This window comes from Lampetra planeri, chromosome 39, assembly GCF_965212315.1.
Source record: "Lampetra planeri chromosome 39, kcLamPlan1.2.h2, whole genome shotgun sequence".
In the NCBI taxonomy this organism is placed as follows: domain Eukaryota; kingdom Metazoa; phylum Chordata; class Hyperoartia; order Petromyzontiformes; family Petromyzontidae; genus Lampetra; species Lampetra planeri.
This window is the reverse complement of record NC_136145.1, coordinates 751,718-767,579: the sequence shown is the minus strand read 5'-3', so window position 1 is coordinate 767,579 and position 15,862 is coordinate 751,718. Positions and strand designations below refer to the sequence as shown.

At 55.2% G+C, this 15,862-nt stretch overlaps 1 protein-coding gene across 1 annotated transcript; it reads left to right on the top strand.

The window, feature by feature from the left end:
• The first annotated feature begins 184 nt into the window (after positions 1-184).
• LOC144731438 (uncharacterized) lies at positions 185-15,261 on the top strand. The gene is made up of 9 exons (XM_078612476.1): positions 185-352; positions 2,538-2,825; positions 5,681-5,914; positions 8,085-8,338; positions 8,762-8,900; positions 9,871-9,984; positions 10,886-11,046; positions 11,393-11,791; positions 12,177-15,261. The coding sequence occupies exons 2-9, from the start codon at positions 2,729-2,731 to the stop codon at positions 12,519-12,521; spliced, it is 1,743 nt and encodes a 580-aa protein (XP_078468602.1). The 5' UTR covers positions 185-352; positions 2,538-2,728; the 3' UTR covers positions 12,522-15,261.
• The last annotated feature ends 601 nt before the right edge of the window (positions 15,262-15,862 follow it).

Sequence of the window (15,862 nt, the reverse complement as noted above, 5' to 3'; positions counted from 1 at the left end):
GGGGGGAAGGGGTGGGGGTGGGGGGGAAGGGGTGGGGGGGAAGGGGTGGGGGTGCCCCCCGCGACCTCCGCCACCACCACCACCACGCGCTGCTCGTGTGCTGCAGTAAGCGCTGCTGCTATTGGCCGAGACGGACAGAGAAAGAGAGGCGGGGGGGAGTGGGAGGGTGGCGCTGGACCAATCGGCGCGCGCGTCTCTATCCGCGCGGACCCGGCGAGTGGTGGTGGTGGGCCGCGGCGTCTCCCCCGCGAAGCGAGGCCACACCACAACCACAACAACAACCACAACCAACACCACAACAACCACCACCACCCTCTCATCCATCTCTCGCGAAGACGACCAAATCCTCCGGGTAATAGTCTCTACAACCATCGTTGCCGCTCGCGTTACACTCGGACGCGTCGTGGTGGTGTAGTGTTGTGTGTGGTGGTGGTGGTATAGGGTTGTGAGTGAGGTGGTGTAGTGTTGTGTGTGAAGTGGTGGTGGTGGTGTAGAGTTGTGTGTGAGGTGGTGGTGGTGTAGGGTTGTGTGAGGTGGTGTAGTGTTGTGTGTGAAGTGGTGGTCTAGGGTTGTGTGTGAGGTGGTGTAGTGTTGTGTGTGGTGGTGGTGGTGTAGTGTTGTGTGTGAAGTGGTGTAGGGTTGTGTGTGAGGTGGTGGTGGTGTAGTGTTGTGGTGGTGTAGTATTGTGTTTGAGGTGGTGGTGGTGACTGCAGCCGACTTGTGCGAGTGGGGAGCGGTGGTGTCGCTGTTTGCGCTACGAACTGCGACGACGATCTGTGCCTGGGCCTCCTCCCCTCGGTCGTAACCCGGTGCAGCTGTGTGTTGTAGACATCGCGACTCGCGGGAGACCAAGGCGGTCGTGCGTGGTGCTGGCCACCCACCCCCTCGTGTGCCACAGTGCCGGCCCTCATAGGTGCCACTCGCTAACACCACTGGCCCCCCACAGTCTGCTAGAGGCTACACGAGACGGGGGGGGGGGGGGGGCTTTGGTTATTGGAGTCGGCGCTGTGGGGGGTCATGGCGTGTCCCGTGTCAGCGGTGTGGTTTGGGGTTAGGGTCGTGTCGGGACCAGGGTTTGGGTGGTGGGTTGGGGTTGTCAGGTGTCGGGATCGTGATTGTGGGCCCCCTGGGGTCCAGGCGTGCTGACTTGTGCTTCGTGTAAGCGTTATGGTTTGGCGGTGGGAGTTCGGGCGATATGGTGAGATTCTGGTGAGTAGTTTGGTTGATGTTAGTAAGGATCTGGGTGTGGGTTGATGTCAGTGTGGGTTAGATTCTGGTGAGTGGTTTGGTTGATGTTAGTAAGGCTCTGGGTGAGGTGGATGTCAGTGTGGGTTAGATTCGGGTGAGTGGTTTGGTTGATGTTAGTAAGGATCTGGGTGTGGGTTGATGTCAGTGTGGGTTAGATTCTGGTGAGTAGTTTGGTTGATGTTAGTAAGGCTCTGGGTGAGGGTTGATGTCAGTGTGGGTTACATTCTGGTAAGTAGTTTGGTTGATGTTAGTAAGGCTCTGGGTGAGGGTTGATGTTAGTGTGGGTTAGATTTTGGTGAGTAGTTTGGTTGATGTCAGTAAGGCTCTGGGTGAGGGTTGATGTCAGTGTGGGTTACATTCTGGTGAGTGGTTTGGTTGATGTCAGGAAGGCTCTGGGTGAGGGTTGATGTTAGTGTGGGTTAGATTCTGGTGAGTGGTTTGGTTGATGTCAGGAAGGCTCTGGGTGAGGGTTGATGTTAGTAAGGATCTGGGTGTGGGTTCGGGGGTTGTGTTGATGTTAGGGGTCAGGGTTTGCGTTGAGGGTTATGGTTCGGGTAACGTTTTGGATCTTGGACGAAGGTTGAGGCTGGGAGCGACGTTTATTGTTGGTTTCGAGTTGTGTTCGGGATTAGTCGGGATTAGGGTCAGGGTTTAGGTGCGACGTTGGTGTTAGGTTGGGAATCCGGACTCGGATTGAGGTCGGGGTTAGGGTTGAGACTTCGTCGGTGCCGTGAGTTGTGATTGAGGCTGGGTTACTGTATATTGGAGGCGAGTTCAGGGCCGTTATGTGGAGCAAAGTGTGGTTCCAGTCGAGGTTTTGAGGCGGTGCTTGAAGACTGGATTTGGGATCGGAGTTAATGTTTGGAGTTGGATTCGAGGTGAGGAGTGGAGGTTGCCATTGTTGAGTTATCCATTGAAATTAAGTTCTGGTTTTTGGGTCGGTGTAGAGTTCAGCTTGGATCGTGCTTGGATGGGTGGATCTCCGTGCATTACAGTTGTTGTTGGCTGCCCGGGCTATGTGGTGAGCAGTGGTGGGCAGTGCAGCCACGTACAAAGGTGGACTTACATTTGTTTTTGTCCTCCTCTTTAAATTCAACACTCACGTCTGCGCAACCTGCACTTAACCAGCGTGGTGAAGTATGGTCACGTAACACCCCCACCCCCCGACACGACCCGGAGGGCGTGGGGAGATCCTCCTCCTCCAGTAGCGGGCCGACACAAACACAAGGTGACCGCGCACACAGATGTTTGAGGTCTGCATTGCTATTGAGGTTATCGTTGTTTTGTAGATCGCCGTTTGCTCCCGGAGAATCCTCTGCACGCCCCGCGCACCCACCCAGTCATCTCTAAAACTCAACGTCGCGCGATCCTCTCCTCCACACGCGCGAGCACATTGCCCTGCGCCGCTCGTCACCTCCGATCGCGTCGTCCACCGCCGGCAGCAGCGGACGAGCGACCCCTTCCCCCCCCCCAACGCGCCATGGACAGCGACGGGGAACGCGCGGCCGAGGATCGGGGAGGCAGCCCCGGCGAGCGGGGGAGCCCTGACAGGGACCGCGACGAGAGGATCAAGACCGGTGAGAGGGCCGCCCCCCGCCCACCGCGCAGAGTGGCACGCGGCTACAGGCGAACAAAACCTGCACGGGCCCTGGTGAGGTGTTGCTGTGGGTAGAGGAGGGTAAAGAGTAAAGTTTGGGTTTCAGGGTACGGTGCGGGTCAGCGGGGAGAGGGCTTTTACCAGCGGCAGGTTTAGGGTCAGGGGTAAAGTTGCTACTCTTGCTTAGTTGAGGTCATTGAGAGGACAAGTCGAAGTGGTTGTTGTTGGTTCGTGTTTGGGGTAATGCTCGTACTGTGGTCCCGTTTGTTGGGTTCGGTGAGAGGGCTGATAATAGTGGCTGGTTGGCTTCTTGGCTCAAGGTAGGCCTATTGGGAGTGGCTGGTTGGCTAGGGCTCGTATCATCAGGCTAATATCTCTTCAAGTGAATAAGTGGCAGTGCTATCCTGGTGGTCCTGAGCCAGAAGGAGAAATTCCACATTCCTATGCCTGGGGTCAGTCTATCCATAGATACTGCTGATGGTATCTGTAAAAGTGGTAACCATATAATTGACTCCACAGAGATGATTTCCTGAGCTGTGCCAGCTCAGGAATTGATCTCGCAACCTTCCGATTGTGACACACGCCAAACCAACACACGCAATGTAATTGGCCAAGCACCCCAATGCAGTACTCCGACTGAAAAATTATCTTGCGCCTCGGTGAGGACAGTGATGTAGCCTAGCAGTAGCGCACGCATTCTCCCCTTATGTCTGGAACAAGCGGTGAATGCGCAGCCGCTGTACCACGGTTCGAATCCAGTGCACGGTTCGAATCCCTGATCAATACTGCGGTAAAGAACCCGTGATGTTATTCGCGAGAGTAAGGTCACCGTATGCCTGAGTTGCGGTCCGTCCAAATTTGCCAAAAATAGAAAAATGCACCGTGAATTACTCAACCAGAATCTACGTGGGAATCATCGGCCCACTCCTGCAAACACTTGGCAGGGAAAGTAGTCACGTGACTGAGAGGGAGGCTTTCCTGGGTAAACAAGCATAATAATGATGATAATTGAGGCTTTCCTGAATAAATGTGACATATTACGGCCATAACCAAAGCACCCCCCTCCTCCCGCAGCCTATAACACCTGGTATGCTTGGTGGTCACCCATAGAGCAGTGCGGCAAAAGTCATTATCGTGTCCTCAAACATCGATGCTCTCCACTTTCGCCAAGCCCGCACTGGCTTGCGCGGTGTAGTATGGTCAAACGATCACCACAACCCGCTCGGCATGTGGAGGCCCCCTCATCCAGCAGTGGATTGACAAAAGGAACTGTACACGTAGAACCCCAGCGCTTCCAAGCCAGATTAAATAGTAATTATAGACGATCGTAAGTCACCGCTTTACTAATCTGTGCCCACGAGTGGTACGGTGCAAGGATGGGGGAAGCGCGAATGTCTATTTTTGAAGCCACGTTTACAAACAAGAACAAAAAAATCGCTACGATTCGACGTTTTGTGTGCAGCTCAACAGTGGCCCGGGTGGTCGTGCCTTAGCCCCTCCCGTCATGGCTTCGAACAAAAAAAGAAATAATCGAAAACCGTCTTCGGAAGGCCGTGCGAGTGGCTTTGAAAGAAAATCGGCGCAGTGTTTTAAAATGTGAAAAAAATAATTTAAAAAAGTTGGAGGTCACGGAAGGAATGTTTTCCGAGACTGATCCGGCCACCTCCTGGGGCTGCGCGACCCGGGACAGTGGTTAAGGTCACGCTGCCCTTGGGCCATGCGGGATTACTGTGCCGCTGTCGCTGATTCCTGTTTTAAGTGGCGTTTTCCCCCCCCCCCCCACTTCTCTCTGGTGCTGCTCAGTATGGGTGGATTAGTGTGCAGCTCGCTCTGCTTTGTGGTTTTATTGGAGTTGGGTTTTTTTTCTGCTCTTTGTGTTTGGTTTTGGGGGTGTGCGTGCGTGGAAGATGAATGCCACGTCGGTTTACGCCGCCGTGCCTTTGCGCGTGTGGGTGTGGGCGTGAGTGGATTTTCTTTTCTTCAAGACTTGTGCAGCCAAAGTAATGGGCCCAGACCTTGAGTCACTTTTCATCATCGCTTGGCAGCTTTGGCGACCAGACCAGACTGCTGGGTAATATTAAAGCAGTAGCTGCAGTAGCCATAATCATGGCTGCTGCTTTTTATAATCATAAGGCCTCGCCAAGCCGCCACTGTTGCCACCTTCCACGATATTGCGGCATTAAATTACAGCAGTCGCATAATATTAGTATGATTTTATTATTGATAAGCCGTTATCAAGCCTTTTCTTTTTAGAAGGGGCCCTACTTTGAGATGCTTAGCCAATCTCTTTGTTTGAACACGTCCTGAAATAAAACCCAAAGAGCCTGGAGTAAACCCACTTTCACGAGAGGTTGCCATGTAAAACACTGCAACGAATGCCACGGCTTTTCCACTTGCTGCACTACCTCCTTAAGGCACCTCGTGGTTTTCCACTCCAGTTACAACCACAGAAATTATCGATCGGGAATTGACCAAACGTTCCACTGCCAGCCGCTAGTCTCGGCGCTAAGTGAGGCTTATTCCTGTCTTGGTGGGCTGCTGTTTGTAAATGTATTGGGTGCCACAATGGCGAGACTCCCTCGCCTGGTATGCAGGAGTTTGTGGGTTCGATCCCGACCCTGACGCCTGCTGCATATTTGGAGTTTGCGTGTCCCTTATCTCCCCCTGATCGCGTTGATTTTTCTCCGTGTCCTCCGTATTTTTTTACTCCACGTTCATAAATATGAATTTAGAGTATTTACTGGGTGTTGGTGGCCCTGAGCAGGAATCGATCTCTGGTCGCCGGCTTTCGTGGCGCAGCGCGCTAACCACTACCCCCCCCACCTCCACACCCAGAGCCCGAGGATGAATGGACGGAGGCGCCGCTGATCGAGGAGTCTCGCGGCGGCGGCGACGACGATAGCTTGGCCGCGCTCGACGGAGCGTCGACGTCGCCTGGGACTGGCGAGGGCCCTGCCGGGGACGGCGGCCGCGGCACGCCGGGTCCCGGTGACGGGGCCGGCGCCGCTGCTTCACAGGCGCAGGCCAGCACGAGCTGGTCCGGCCTCGTCGACTACCTCATTAAGTCAGGTGCGCGAGTACGCAACCATTCATGTTATTGCGTAATTTTTTATTTTGTTGTTGTGTGAGCTTGTTTTTACCCAGGAAAGAGTCTTTTTCAGGAGGGTCCTGATAAGTGTTCGCAGTGGCGTGCTATCGATTGCTTAGGCATTTCCCAATCAAGTCGTTGCGAGCATTTTTTTTTTTATTGGGCAAATGTGGCCCACGGTGCCGGTACACGACGTCCCCCTTCTCTGGACGAGGGTTCAAGAGTGGGGGTGGCCACGCAGAAGCCACTCGAAGCCACACGGGAAGCTTGAGCTGAATTAGATATTTTGGCCGTGCAGTTCACACCGTTATGTGTTCTGCAGAGTTATTACTCTAAGATTACATTTCACTGCAGATCCTGCACATTCACCATCGAGTGCAGGCAGCCGTTGATAGTTCTGCGACGGCTAATATGTCGGCATGCCCTCGGGAAGGTATCCGTCCTTGTGTTCGCGCGTCCTCGAGTGTCAAGGGTGCAGCCTCCAGTGAAGGTTGCTTCCGATTAAAAGTGCAGCGTCATTGCTGTCGGCGCCACCGCCGCTGTGCCCCTGGCACCGCCGTCCGGCGATGATGGCCACCGCCGCCGCTGTGCCTCTCTCTCTCTGGCGCGATTTGCCGAATGAGGAAAAATAATTGGCGAAAACTTGTCGCCAGTTTATCCCCCGAGAAGGCCTCGCCGAGCCTCTGTGCAGAGAACCCGACACGGTCGTCAACAATCCTGTGTCGCCGTAAAAGAAAAGTTAAGGCAACGTTTCGGGCAACGGTCCTTCTTCATGGCACACGTTTGAGTTTGGAACGCTTAAATAATGTTTTTAAACCTTTGCAACAAAACAAATAAACGCAGTTCGATTCTTGCGCACGATGGCAGCTGTACGCTCAGGAGCTCGGTGTTGGGCCATTGTTGAGGTCTGCTGCCGGGCACGACGAGAGGGCTTCGGGAGAGAGAATTCGTGTCGTTTTGCTGTTCCTCCTGCGTTGGAGGAGCGCAGACCATAGTGGTTTTTACTTACGTGGGCCATAGTTTGGGTTTCTTGGCCGCAATCGCGCTGTGGCTTGTCTTTAATGTGTCTCTATGTATCTCTATCTTCTTGCCTGTGGAAATATATCCAAGGGCTGGATGCCAATGTCGGGGTCCGCTCGCCATGACGAGAGGTCTTCGGGAGAGAGATTTAGCGTATCATGGGACCTTTTGTTTGCCAGTATCAAAGTATGAAAATTAAGAATAGGTTTTACCCTTTCTGGTGTTGCCAGAAAGGGTAAAATTTATTTTTATTTTTCTGATTTTGCGTAGTTTTTTTTTTTGTTATTCCTCCGTTGAAGGAGCACAGACTACAGCGGTTTACTTATACGGTCCATACAGTAGTTATATATTTGGTGGGAGATGGTAGGTAGCCTTCCCGCTGCGTTCCCACCTGTTTCGCGTCTTAGCGCTACCTTCAACGCAACCAGTTACCATCATCCAGGCGAGATGAACGCCGTCGAATTCGGACATAATCAGTGGAGCTAAATGAATGCAATCAAAACATCGCGGAGTCCCGTGTCGATATTGTGGGGGCGGGGGGGTTTGGGTGAGTTTGCTGGGTGTGGGGGGGGGAAGAGGGCGGTGATGGGGGGGTCTGCCTGTCCGTGCACTCTTGGGTCGAAGAGGGCCCTGCATTGCTGTGCTTGGCCATTTCATTATTCATGAGATTTTTGGCACGAGAGTAAAAAACACTCTCGCGTTGGAAGGGAATACCGGTCCAAGCGCACTGCGCGTAATTTACCGGGAAACGGCTCGTGTCCGTGGCGAGTTATTTCTCGAATGGTCCTGACCCACGCCCCCCTTCCCCCCCCTGACTTCACCAGCTCATTGGCCGGTGTGGTGAAGTATGATCAAATAAGCCCCATGGACGACACCGCGTGGGGGGTGGCCCTAATTTAGCAGTGGTGCGACGAAGAACTGTGAATAACTGTCCACCTATAGACTTTTCGTCAATTCACTGCTGGATGAGGGTCTCCCGTCCGGGTCGTCAGGGCTATTTCACCAAACTTCCCCGCAAGGGCAGCGTGGGTTTGCGTGAATGCGGGAAGCGTAGGCTTTTGGAGGATGGTACGGTCCACCGATGGATTTACTTGTGGGATGACGTGAGTTGTTGTTGCTCCGCTTGTGCAGAGCTGCAGAAGTGGCATGGATCGCCGTCGAGCTCGCCGGGGCTGTGCATGCCCTCCGGCCCGAGTCCGTCTTCCCGTCACTTCTCCCCCTCGCTGGGCGGCGGAGGCGGCGGCGGAGGTGGCGGCGGAGGCAGCAGCGGCGGTGGCAGCGGTGGGCACCGCGGCGCGGGTGCCGGCACGCTGCTGCTGTGTGAGGTGTGCGGAGACCTGGCGTCGGGTATCCACTACGGAGTGTACGCCTGCGAGGGATGCAAGGTATGCAGGGAGGCAGGGAGGGAGGCAGGGAGGGAGGGAGGCAGGGAGGGAGGGAGGCAAGGAGGCAGGGAGGGAGGGAGGCAGGGATGCAGGGAGGCAATGTCTATGAAGGGTTCTGGCTAACACGTGCACGTCATTTTAAGGGGATCTCATTCCAGGTTCTCACCGTGCCTCTGCCGCCCGGTCTGCCATCGGCGAAAGATTCATCTTTGTTTTAATTTGCAATGGCGCCGTTCTAATAGTATACGTGGCGTGTCCTTTAAACTTCTGCAATCAGATTACTTATTGCCTTCTTGTGGATGAGGCGGGTGCTTTGACACAGGCACGGACCTGAACACGCAGTCGCCATCCCAGTGTGGGTGAAAATGTCACGTTGCCCCACTCCCCTTGTGCCCCCCCGCACCCTCTCTCTCCGCCCGGCAGGGGTTTTTCCGGCGCACGGTGAGCACGCAGGTGCAGTACGAGACGTGTCAGATGAACTGCGTCATCCAGAAGAGCAACCGCAACCGCTGCCAGTTCTGCCGCTTCCAGAAGTGCCTCTCCGTCGGCATGTCCCGCGACTGTGAGTGCCGCACACACACCACAAAGGTTTCCCCGTGTAACCTTAACAGAATGTCGGGGCTAGGGCTGTTGGTGAGTAGCACCTATGAAGGTCGGCACATTGGCACACGGCGGCGTGGGTGGCCAGCACCATGCCCCGCCGCCTTTGCCTCACCAGTGGCGACGTTTTTACGCACTGTACCAGGTACTCATTTGAGGCCGAGTCGACCTAGGGGAGGCCCGGGACCGGTTCAGATGATCTTCACTTATTGGTCGTGAGCGGGACTCGGGTTAGCCGGGTTCGTAGCGCAGTGCGCTAACCATTGCACCACTGCTCCACACTCACGCAGCACAAAGCCCCCCATTCGCCACTAAGCAACGGTGACGTCACCACGGTGCTTGTCTCATCTCCTTTTATATTTGCAGAGCGCCTGAGTTCAAGGCGCTTAACATAGTTCAATGCAAAGGTAACCAAGTAGAATGAGATCGATGGCAGGGGCGTGCATGGGCTTAGGAATGGGTGACACCGAGAGAGGGTACCTAGGGGTCTCGAAAGGGTCGGGGAGGGATGGGAAGGAGTGGAGGGAAGAGGAAGGGAATGGCGATAGAGAAGAGGTGGGTCTTGAAGAGAGGAAGGAGGTTAAGGAGGGGGGAACTGCTTCATGTACAGGCGAGGTCCACTTTGAGCCTCTTACGTGAAGTGGCATTGAAGGCTCGCTGGCAGAGGGTCACGGGACACACCCAGGTGCTGTGAGACGACTGGCAGACGCGCCACCTGCGCACCCTCACCAAGCCGCCCGGCGCTCTGCTCGCATCGCTCCGCCGCCCTACATTGTTTGAGGGCGGCAGCTCGCACCTGCCCAGCAGCGTCCTTAACGAGTCTCCTGCCCAGAGGCGCGTGGCAAAGTTCCGGCTTCGTTAGGCAACCGCTCTTGGTCTTTAATGCATTCGTACTTTGGGCCCCCCCTTACACCTCATCTCCTGCCCTGCAGCTTCTCGCCGGGGTCGGACCCCCCAAGCGGCCAAGGTGCGTCCGCTAACGCGGCCTTCGAGCAGGAGCCCCCACCGGCCCCTCGCTGGACAGGCCCTGGGAGAGGAGATCACAGGTACCGCACCCTCACCCCCCGTGCGGCATCCTCCGCCGCTGGCACTCGGATTTCAACTCTGCCCGTTCGGGGCCCGTGCTGCTGCAGATCGTCACGGTGCAAATTTGCCAATTTTTTTATTACTCGCGTATTCCGCAATTGAGTGACATCGCGTGGCTACAACGCCCCCTTCCTGCGACCCGACTCCGATGAGCACGGTTGGCTACGTACGGTGCGAAAGAAGTCATACATACATACACTGCAGGATGCATCGGTGGAAAACTCAATCGCTCTTCTGAGTGAGAATTAACTACAAACACGAGACCATAGAGAACATGACTTCTTCCGGTCTCAAATGTACAAGTGAAGGTGGTTGGTGAGCGAATGAGTGTTTGGGTGAGTGAGTGGGGAGCGGTTGTGTTGTGGTTAGCCCGCTGCGCTAAGAACCCGACTATGACCCGAGTTCGATTCCCACTCGTGGTCGACACCAGTGACGATTATCTGAATTGGTTCTCAGCCCTCCTCAAGGTTGACTCAGCCTAAAACGAGTACCTGGTGGAGTGTGTAAACATTGCAACTGGGGAGACAAAGGAGGCCGGGCGTGGTGCTGGCCACCCTTCCACCCCCTTGTGTGCTGTTCCGGCCTTTATAGGTGCTTCTGGCTAACACCACTGACCCCTACAGTCTATTAAGGATATATGGGGGGGTCTTTGTGTTTGTTGGGGTAAGTATGTCTGCAAACTCGACACGGACAATGCAGCATCGCTCCGTAATGTCTCTTGAGAAGCGATCGTATCCAGGCTCGGTGTAAATCAACGGACGCTGCGTCACAGCCATTGATCGTCGTTAATGGTCCCTCTCCTCCTCCTGCCTACCGCTGTGGCTGCTCTGGCTGCTACCGCTGCTGCGCTTACTGCTGCAGAGTTCGGGACCTATGAGACCAAACCCTTGCCGCTGTTGACGGCACGTTCGACGCTGGCCGACATGCTCACCTCGTCCACGCTCTCCACCTCGTCGGGAGGAAACCGCACAGCCGCCTCCTCGTCGCCCGCCGCCATGTGGGATGGGCCCCGTTCCGCCTCCGTACGTCGCCCACCGCCCCCTGCGCGTTGCCGCCCCCCTCCCCCCGTCCGTACCGATCGGAGTCGAGGTTGAGTTGCTTTGAAGTGGCCGACGAGGCCGTGCGGCCCAATGTCCTTGTGACGCCGTAGGGCGGATGTGAGACCTGTCCTAGCCGCAACATTTGGGAAGTATATCTGGCATACCGCAACTAAATTAAATGGCGCAAAACCACAGACTTTTTCAAACATTTACACGCAATTGAGGATAGGGGTTGGCGCTTCGACCCGTTGGCGGTGGTCGAACGCCGCGTGGACGATGCGACGGTGACGTATTGACGGGCGTCGCTCTCGTCGCGCCTTCTCCGCAGCCCGTGTGCCTCGACCTGCGGCAGCACCTCCCGGCGCCGCGCCGCTCTCCTCCGCGCCCGTGGGACGGCCGCTCGTGCGGCCCGGCCGCCGACGCCCCGTCGCGCTGCCGCGCCTTCGACCTGCACCCGCACCGCGACCTGCACGACGCCTACGACGGCCTGGAGCCGGCGGACGACGACGGCGGCGACGACGACCTCGACGTCGGGGGGGTCGGCGGCGGCGGCGGGGTCGGCGCTCGCGAGGAAGCGGACGCCTGCGGCAGGGCCGGCCCCGGCGGGCTGCGCGCTGCGGAGGCCCTGCGCGTGCTGGCGCGGCACACGCAGGAGGTGTGGCCCGTGGCGCGAGGGTCCGCGCCGGCAGAGGCTCGCGCACGCCCGCCCGGCGCCGCTCAGCATGCGGTACGTCGCGGAGGGACGGACGCGCCGTCGCGTGCCTCGCGGGGTTTGGTTCGCGGCCGAGTCGGGCGCCAAAGGGAAGAGCAGAACTCGGTTTCAAGGTTATTTTGTTTTTAACAGGGTAAGAACTCCAGAGAGCAGGGCGCATCTCATTTGCCGGAGTGACCAAAAAGGCAATAAATTGAATAAAGTACAACGATAAAGTGATTAGAAATCGAGAGTACAGGAGAAAGCGGAAATGTTGCAAGTGTCGGAATATTGCAAGGGGGGACCATACCTTGCAGGTCAGGCATCGGCTTTGAATTTCACAGAAGGGAAGGGAGCCGCGGCATGGCGCGGCATCGACCGTCGTAACCCTCGGCTGACCGTTTGGCGCGGTCCCCCACAGCCCAACGCTCGCGACGAGCTGCGGCGCGTGGCCCGCGATCTGCAGCGCTTCGCGAGCCAGCAGGACGTGCTGCTCAAGGGCGCGCTCTACGACTGCAGCCAGGGCCAGCCGGCCGACGCGGCCCGCCTGGTGCACGAGGCCCGGGACCTCCTGCGCTGCGTCCGCGAGGGCCTGCGTGCGCGCCTCGACGCGGTCGCCGACGGCCTGGACGCAGCGACGGCCGGGCCGCATGGCGGAGCGGAGGGGGCGGCGGAGGGGTCCGCTCCGGCCTGCTCCAGCCCCGCCTCGCCCGAGTGGAGGCTCTCTTCCGAGCTGGGCGCGGCCGAGAGGGGGCGCATGCTCTAGCGGTGCCGGGCGCGCGCCGTTCGTCGACGAGCGACCGGATAAATAGCCGGTGGTGGCCCGGCGGCAGCAAAGAGTCGACGTTTGTCAAAGGGATCGAGCCGATGTTGTTAAGTGACTGATACGACAAGCAAAAAATTAAAATTATAATCGAGGATTATAGGATTTTTTTTTTCCTGCCAACGTGAAAGTTGTTGACGTACCTGGCTGCCGCATACACAAAGAGGCTGAAGCACGTGTTTTTTTGTTAAATCGCGGTGCTTGGCATCAACGATGTTTGTCGACGTTTGTTCGACGTTGCGAGTGACCCCGGCGAATTATTTGCCGCTGACGTGTTTGCTCCCCCATTTCCCCCCACCTCGCTGATTTGATGGTCGTGGCTTCGCAGTGCTTTGGGCCGCGATGGCCGGTACGCAGGGTGCTAAGCGATGTGGGGATGAAAGATATCCTTGGCTCTCGTTTTTTTTTTATCCCTGGGACTGCAGTTGTCTTCCCCGGGAAGGATAAATGTATCCTTCGCTGGATTAAAGATGTTGCGTAAAAGGGTAAAACACCAATTATCATGTTGCGTAAGAATTGTTATAATTATTTTTATTCCTCCGACCTCGGCATCTCTGGTACCCCCCACCCCTCTCTTGGCTCAAGTCTCACCTTCTCACTATTCCTTCCGTGTATTTCGCCCCTTGAATCTATTATCTCCTCTTTCTGCTTTCCTCGCCAAATTATTTGCTGATGACACCCAAATCATCTCCTTTCCCTCTTGTATCCCTGACCTTTCCTCTCGTATCTCCAACCTCTTGCCTACCTATATGAACTGCAATTTAATAGAAAGTTTTTTCAGGAAACAATCCTACCTGCTATAAAAGGCGGGAGATGCATACATCCCGGCAGCGTCCCAACGTACAGTATCGTACCTCGTACGCTGCTGCGTTTGCCTGCCGTGCGAAATTTGAAATATTTTACAATTTTGTCGTATCGCTATCGTAAGATCGAAATATCGTAAGTCGGACCATTGTAACTCGGGGACTATCAGTAGTTAGGAAACACAAATATGATCCGATCATGAGTTTGATACACGATGAGCTGCACTGGCTACCTATGAAATACAGGATTGCGTATAAATTATGCCTACTCGTTTTTAAGAGTCTCCAATTTGCTCCATCCTCTCTCGCCGATCAGTGCGTATCAGCTTCAACGGACCCACATCCACTCCGACTACAATCCGCGGCTCGCGGCGACCTGCTGCTGTACCCCACCGCGCGATGCGGCCGGCGCAGTGTCTCCGGCCCAGCGACGCTGAAACACGCTGCAGCTCACGCTCGGGATCCATCCCCGAGTCTGAGCCAGTTCTGCAAGAGACTCAAAACGGTGTTGCTGCTGTTGTTTCAGAGGCGACTTCAATGTGTGATCAGTATGTGATCGAAGTGTGATCGATGCGCATTCATGATGGACTGAACTCATAAGAGTGCGTGTTAACAAATGTTCTTACTGAAAATCTCTCTATGGCCGTGCCCCACCTCATCTCGCCTCTCATCTTTTTCCATGTCCCCTCTTCGTTCCCAATCCTCTCTCCGTCTCTCTGTCCCTCCTTCTCCCCGTGCCCAATCCCGTGTACCCTTCCCACTCGCATCAACTCCCCCTGGTACATTGAGCAGCACCCCCCCCCCATAGACTCAACACTACCCACAGATTTAACACTGCCTATAGACTCAACACTGCACCATAGACTCAACACTTCCCCTGTACATGAAGCAGTCCCCCTCAACTTCCTTCCATTCCTCTCTTAAAGCCTCACCTCTTCTCTATTTCCCATTCCCTTCCCTCCCCTCGCCCCTCCACTCCTGCCCGTTCCTCCCCTGGCCTTTCATGATCCCTAAGCCGCCCCTCTATCGCTGCTACTCATTCCTCAACCCTTGCACCTTGCACGCCCCTGCCATTGAAATCCTCCTATTCCGTCGCCGTTTTTGAAAACCATGTCAAGCGCCTCGAGTGAAGGCGTTCTATAAATATAGATGAGGCGAAGATTAGTAATAAATACAGATGACATTAGATTATCCAGGAAAGCCATGCCGGGTCCAACGACTCTTTTCCAGGAGGCTGCTACGTTGGGTTCTCATTTTAAGATTTTTTTTTCAGCCAATTAACGATGAGATGTGTGTACATGCGGGAGAAAACCGGGGCAGGGGGGTGGTTCAACAACCGTCACCGTACAGATGGAAACAGACGGAGACATTTGCTGTCCTGCATTCCCCTGGCACCTCCGACGCCCGCAGCAATGGAGTGTTAACAGCGTATTGCGCGATCGCAGCAACCCTCGCCTCCGAAGGCACGTACGGAGCCACCGCCGAGTTGATGACGCAGTTGAGCCTGGGTAGCGCTTGGAATGCATGAGAGGAGACCGCAATGCGTGCCGGGTTGTCTGCAGATTCTCCGGTTTTCTTCCCACAAGAAGCCAAACGCTCGTTATTAGAATCCCTACGCAGCAGCATCAGCATCTTCCTGCAGAAGTGTTTTGAGACTCTGTGAGGCTTCACATGGTAAACATGTAAAATTATTATTTCCAAGTACATATTAATAATTTGCACTTAGGCGCCTTTTATTAAATGCTGTAAGGTGCCGTGCATGAAAAGACGAAGTATAACGAGGCTGGAGCGGAGCCAAGATTTTGACTTCAATATTCTGAGATATCCAGTGTTTGTTTTCCAATGGGCGCCACAAATGAATAAAACAGATTTTTATTGTATTGAGCGCGGCGAGCTGACATGCTCATGAACTGCAGGACAATATCGGAGAGATCGAGGGACTTCGCGATAGCCTTCTCGATGTATTTCACCATCACATCGTCGCCCCTGCTGGTGCGCAGCCGCGTCTTCAAGATTTTCATGGCGGAGAATGCTTCGCTCGGTGGTGGCCGTAGAGATCGGGAGAGTCAGGATCAGTCGAATGAGCTTATACAACTGAGGAAATACGCTTACAAGTTTGTGCTTGCAGAAAACGATGCTCAGTTGCTTCAGATTAGATTTGACTGGTTCAAATACGGCGGCGTTCTCCTTGTCACCTGTGAACATGACAAACTCAACAAGTTCCTGTTTAAGCGAAGTCAGATCCAGCTCTCGAAACCTGCCTTGTACATAGCCACCAACTCAATGATCTGCTCTTGATTTAACTGGTACGATTGGAAGTTGTCAACTGGGTCGAGGTAAGGGATCTTACTGAGCAGTTCACAGACATCGGGAGAAAAACCATGGTTGAGTTCAGCTAATGTAGAGTCCACAGCATTAAACAAGTCGATGCGGTAATGATCTTCGATGGTTCGCGGCACATGACCAGGAGGAAGGTGACGA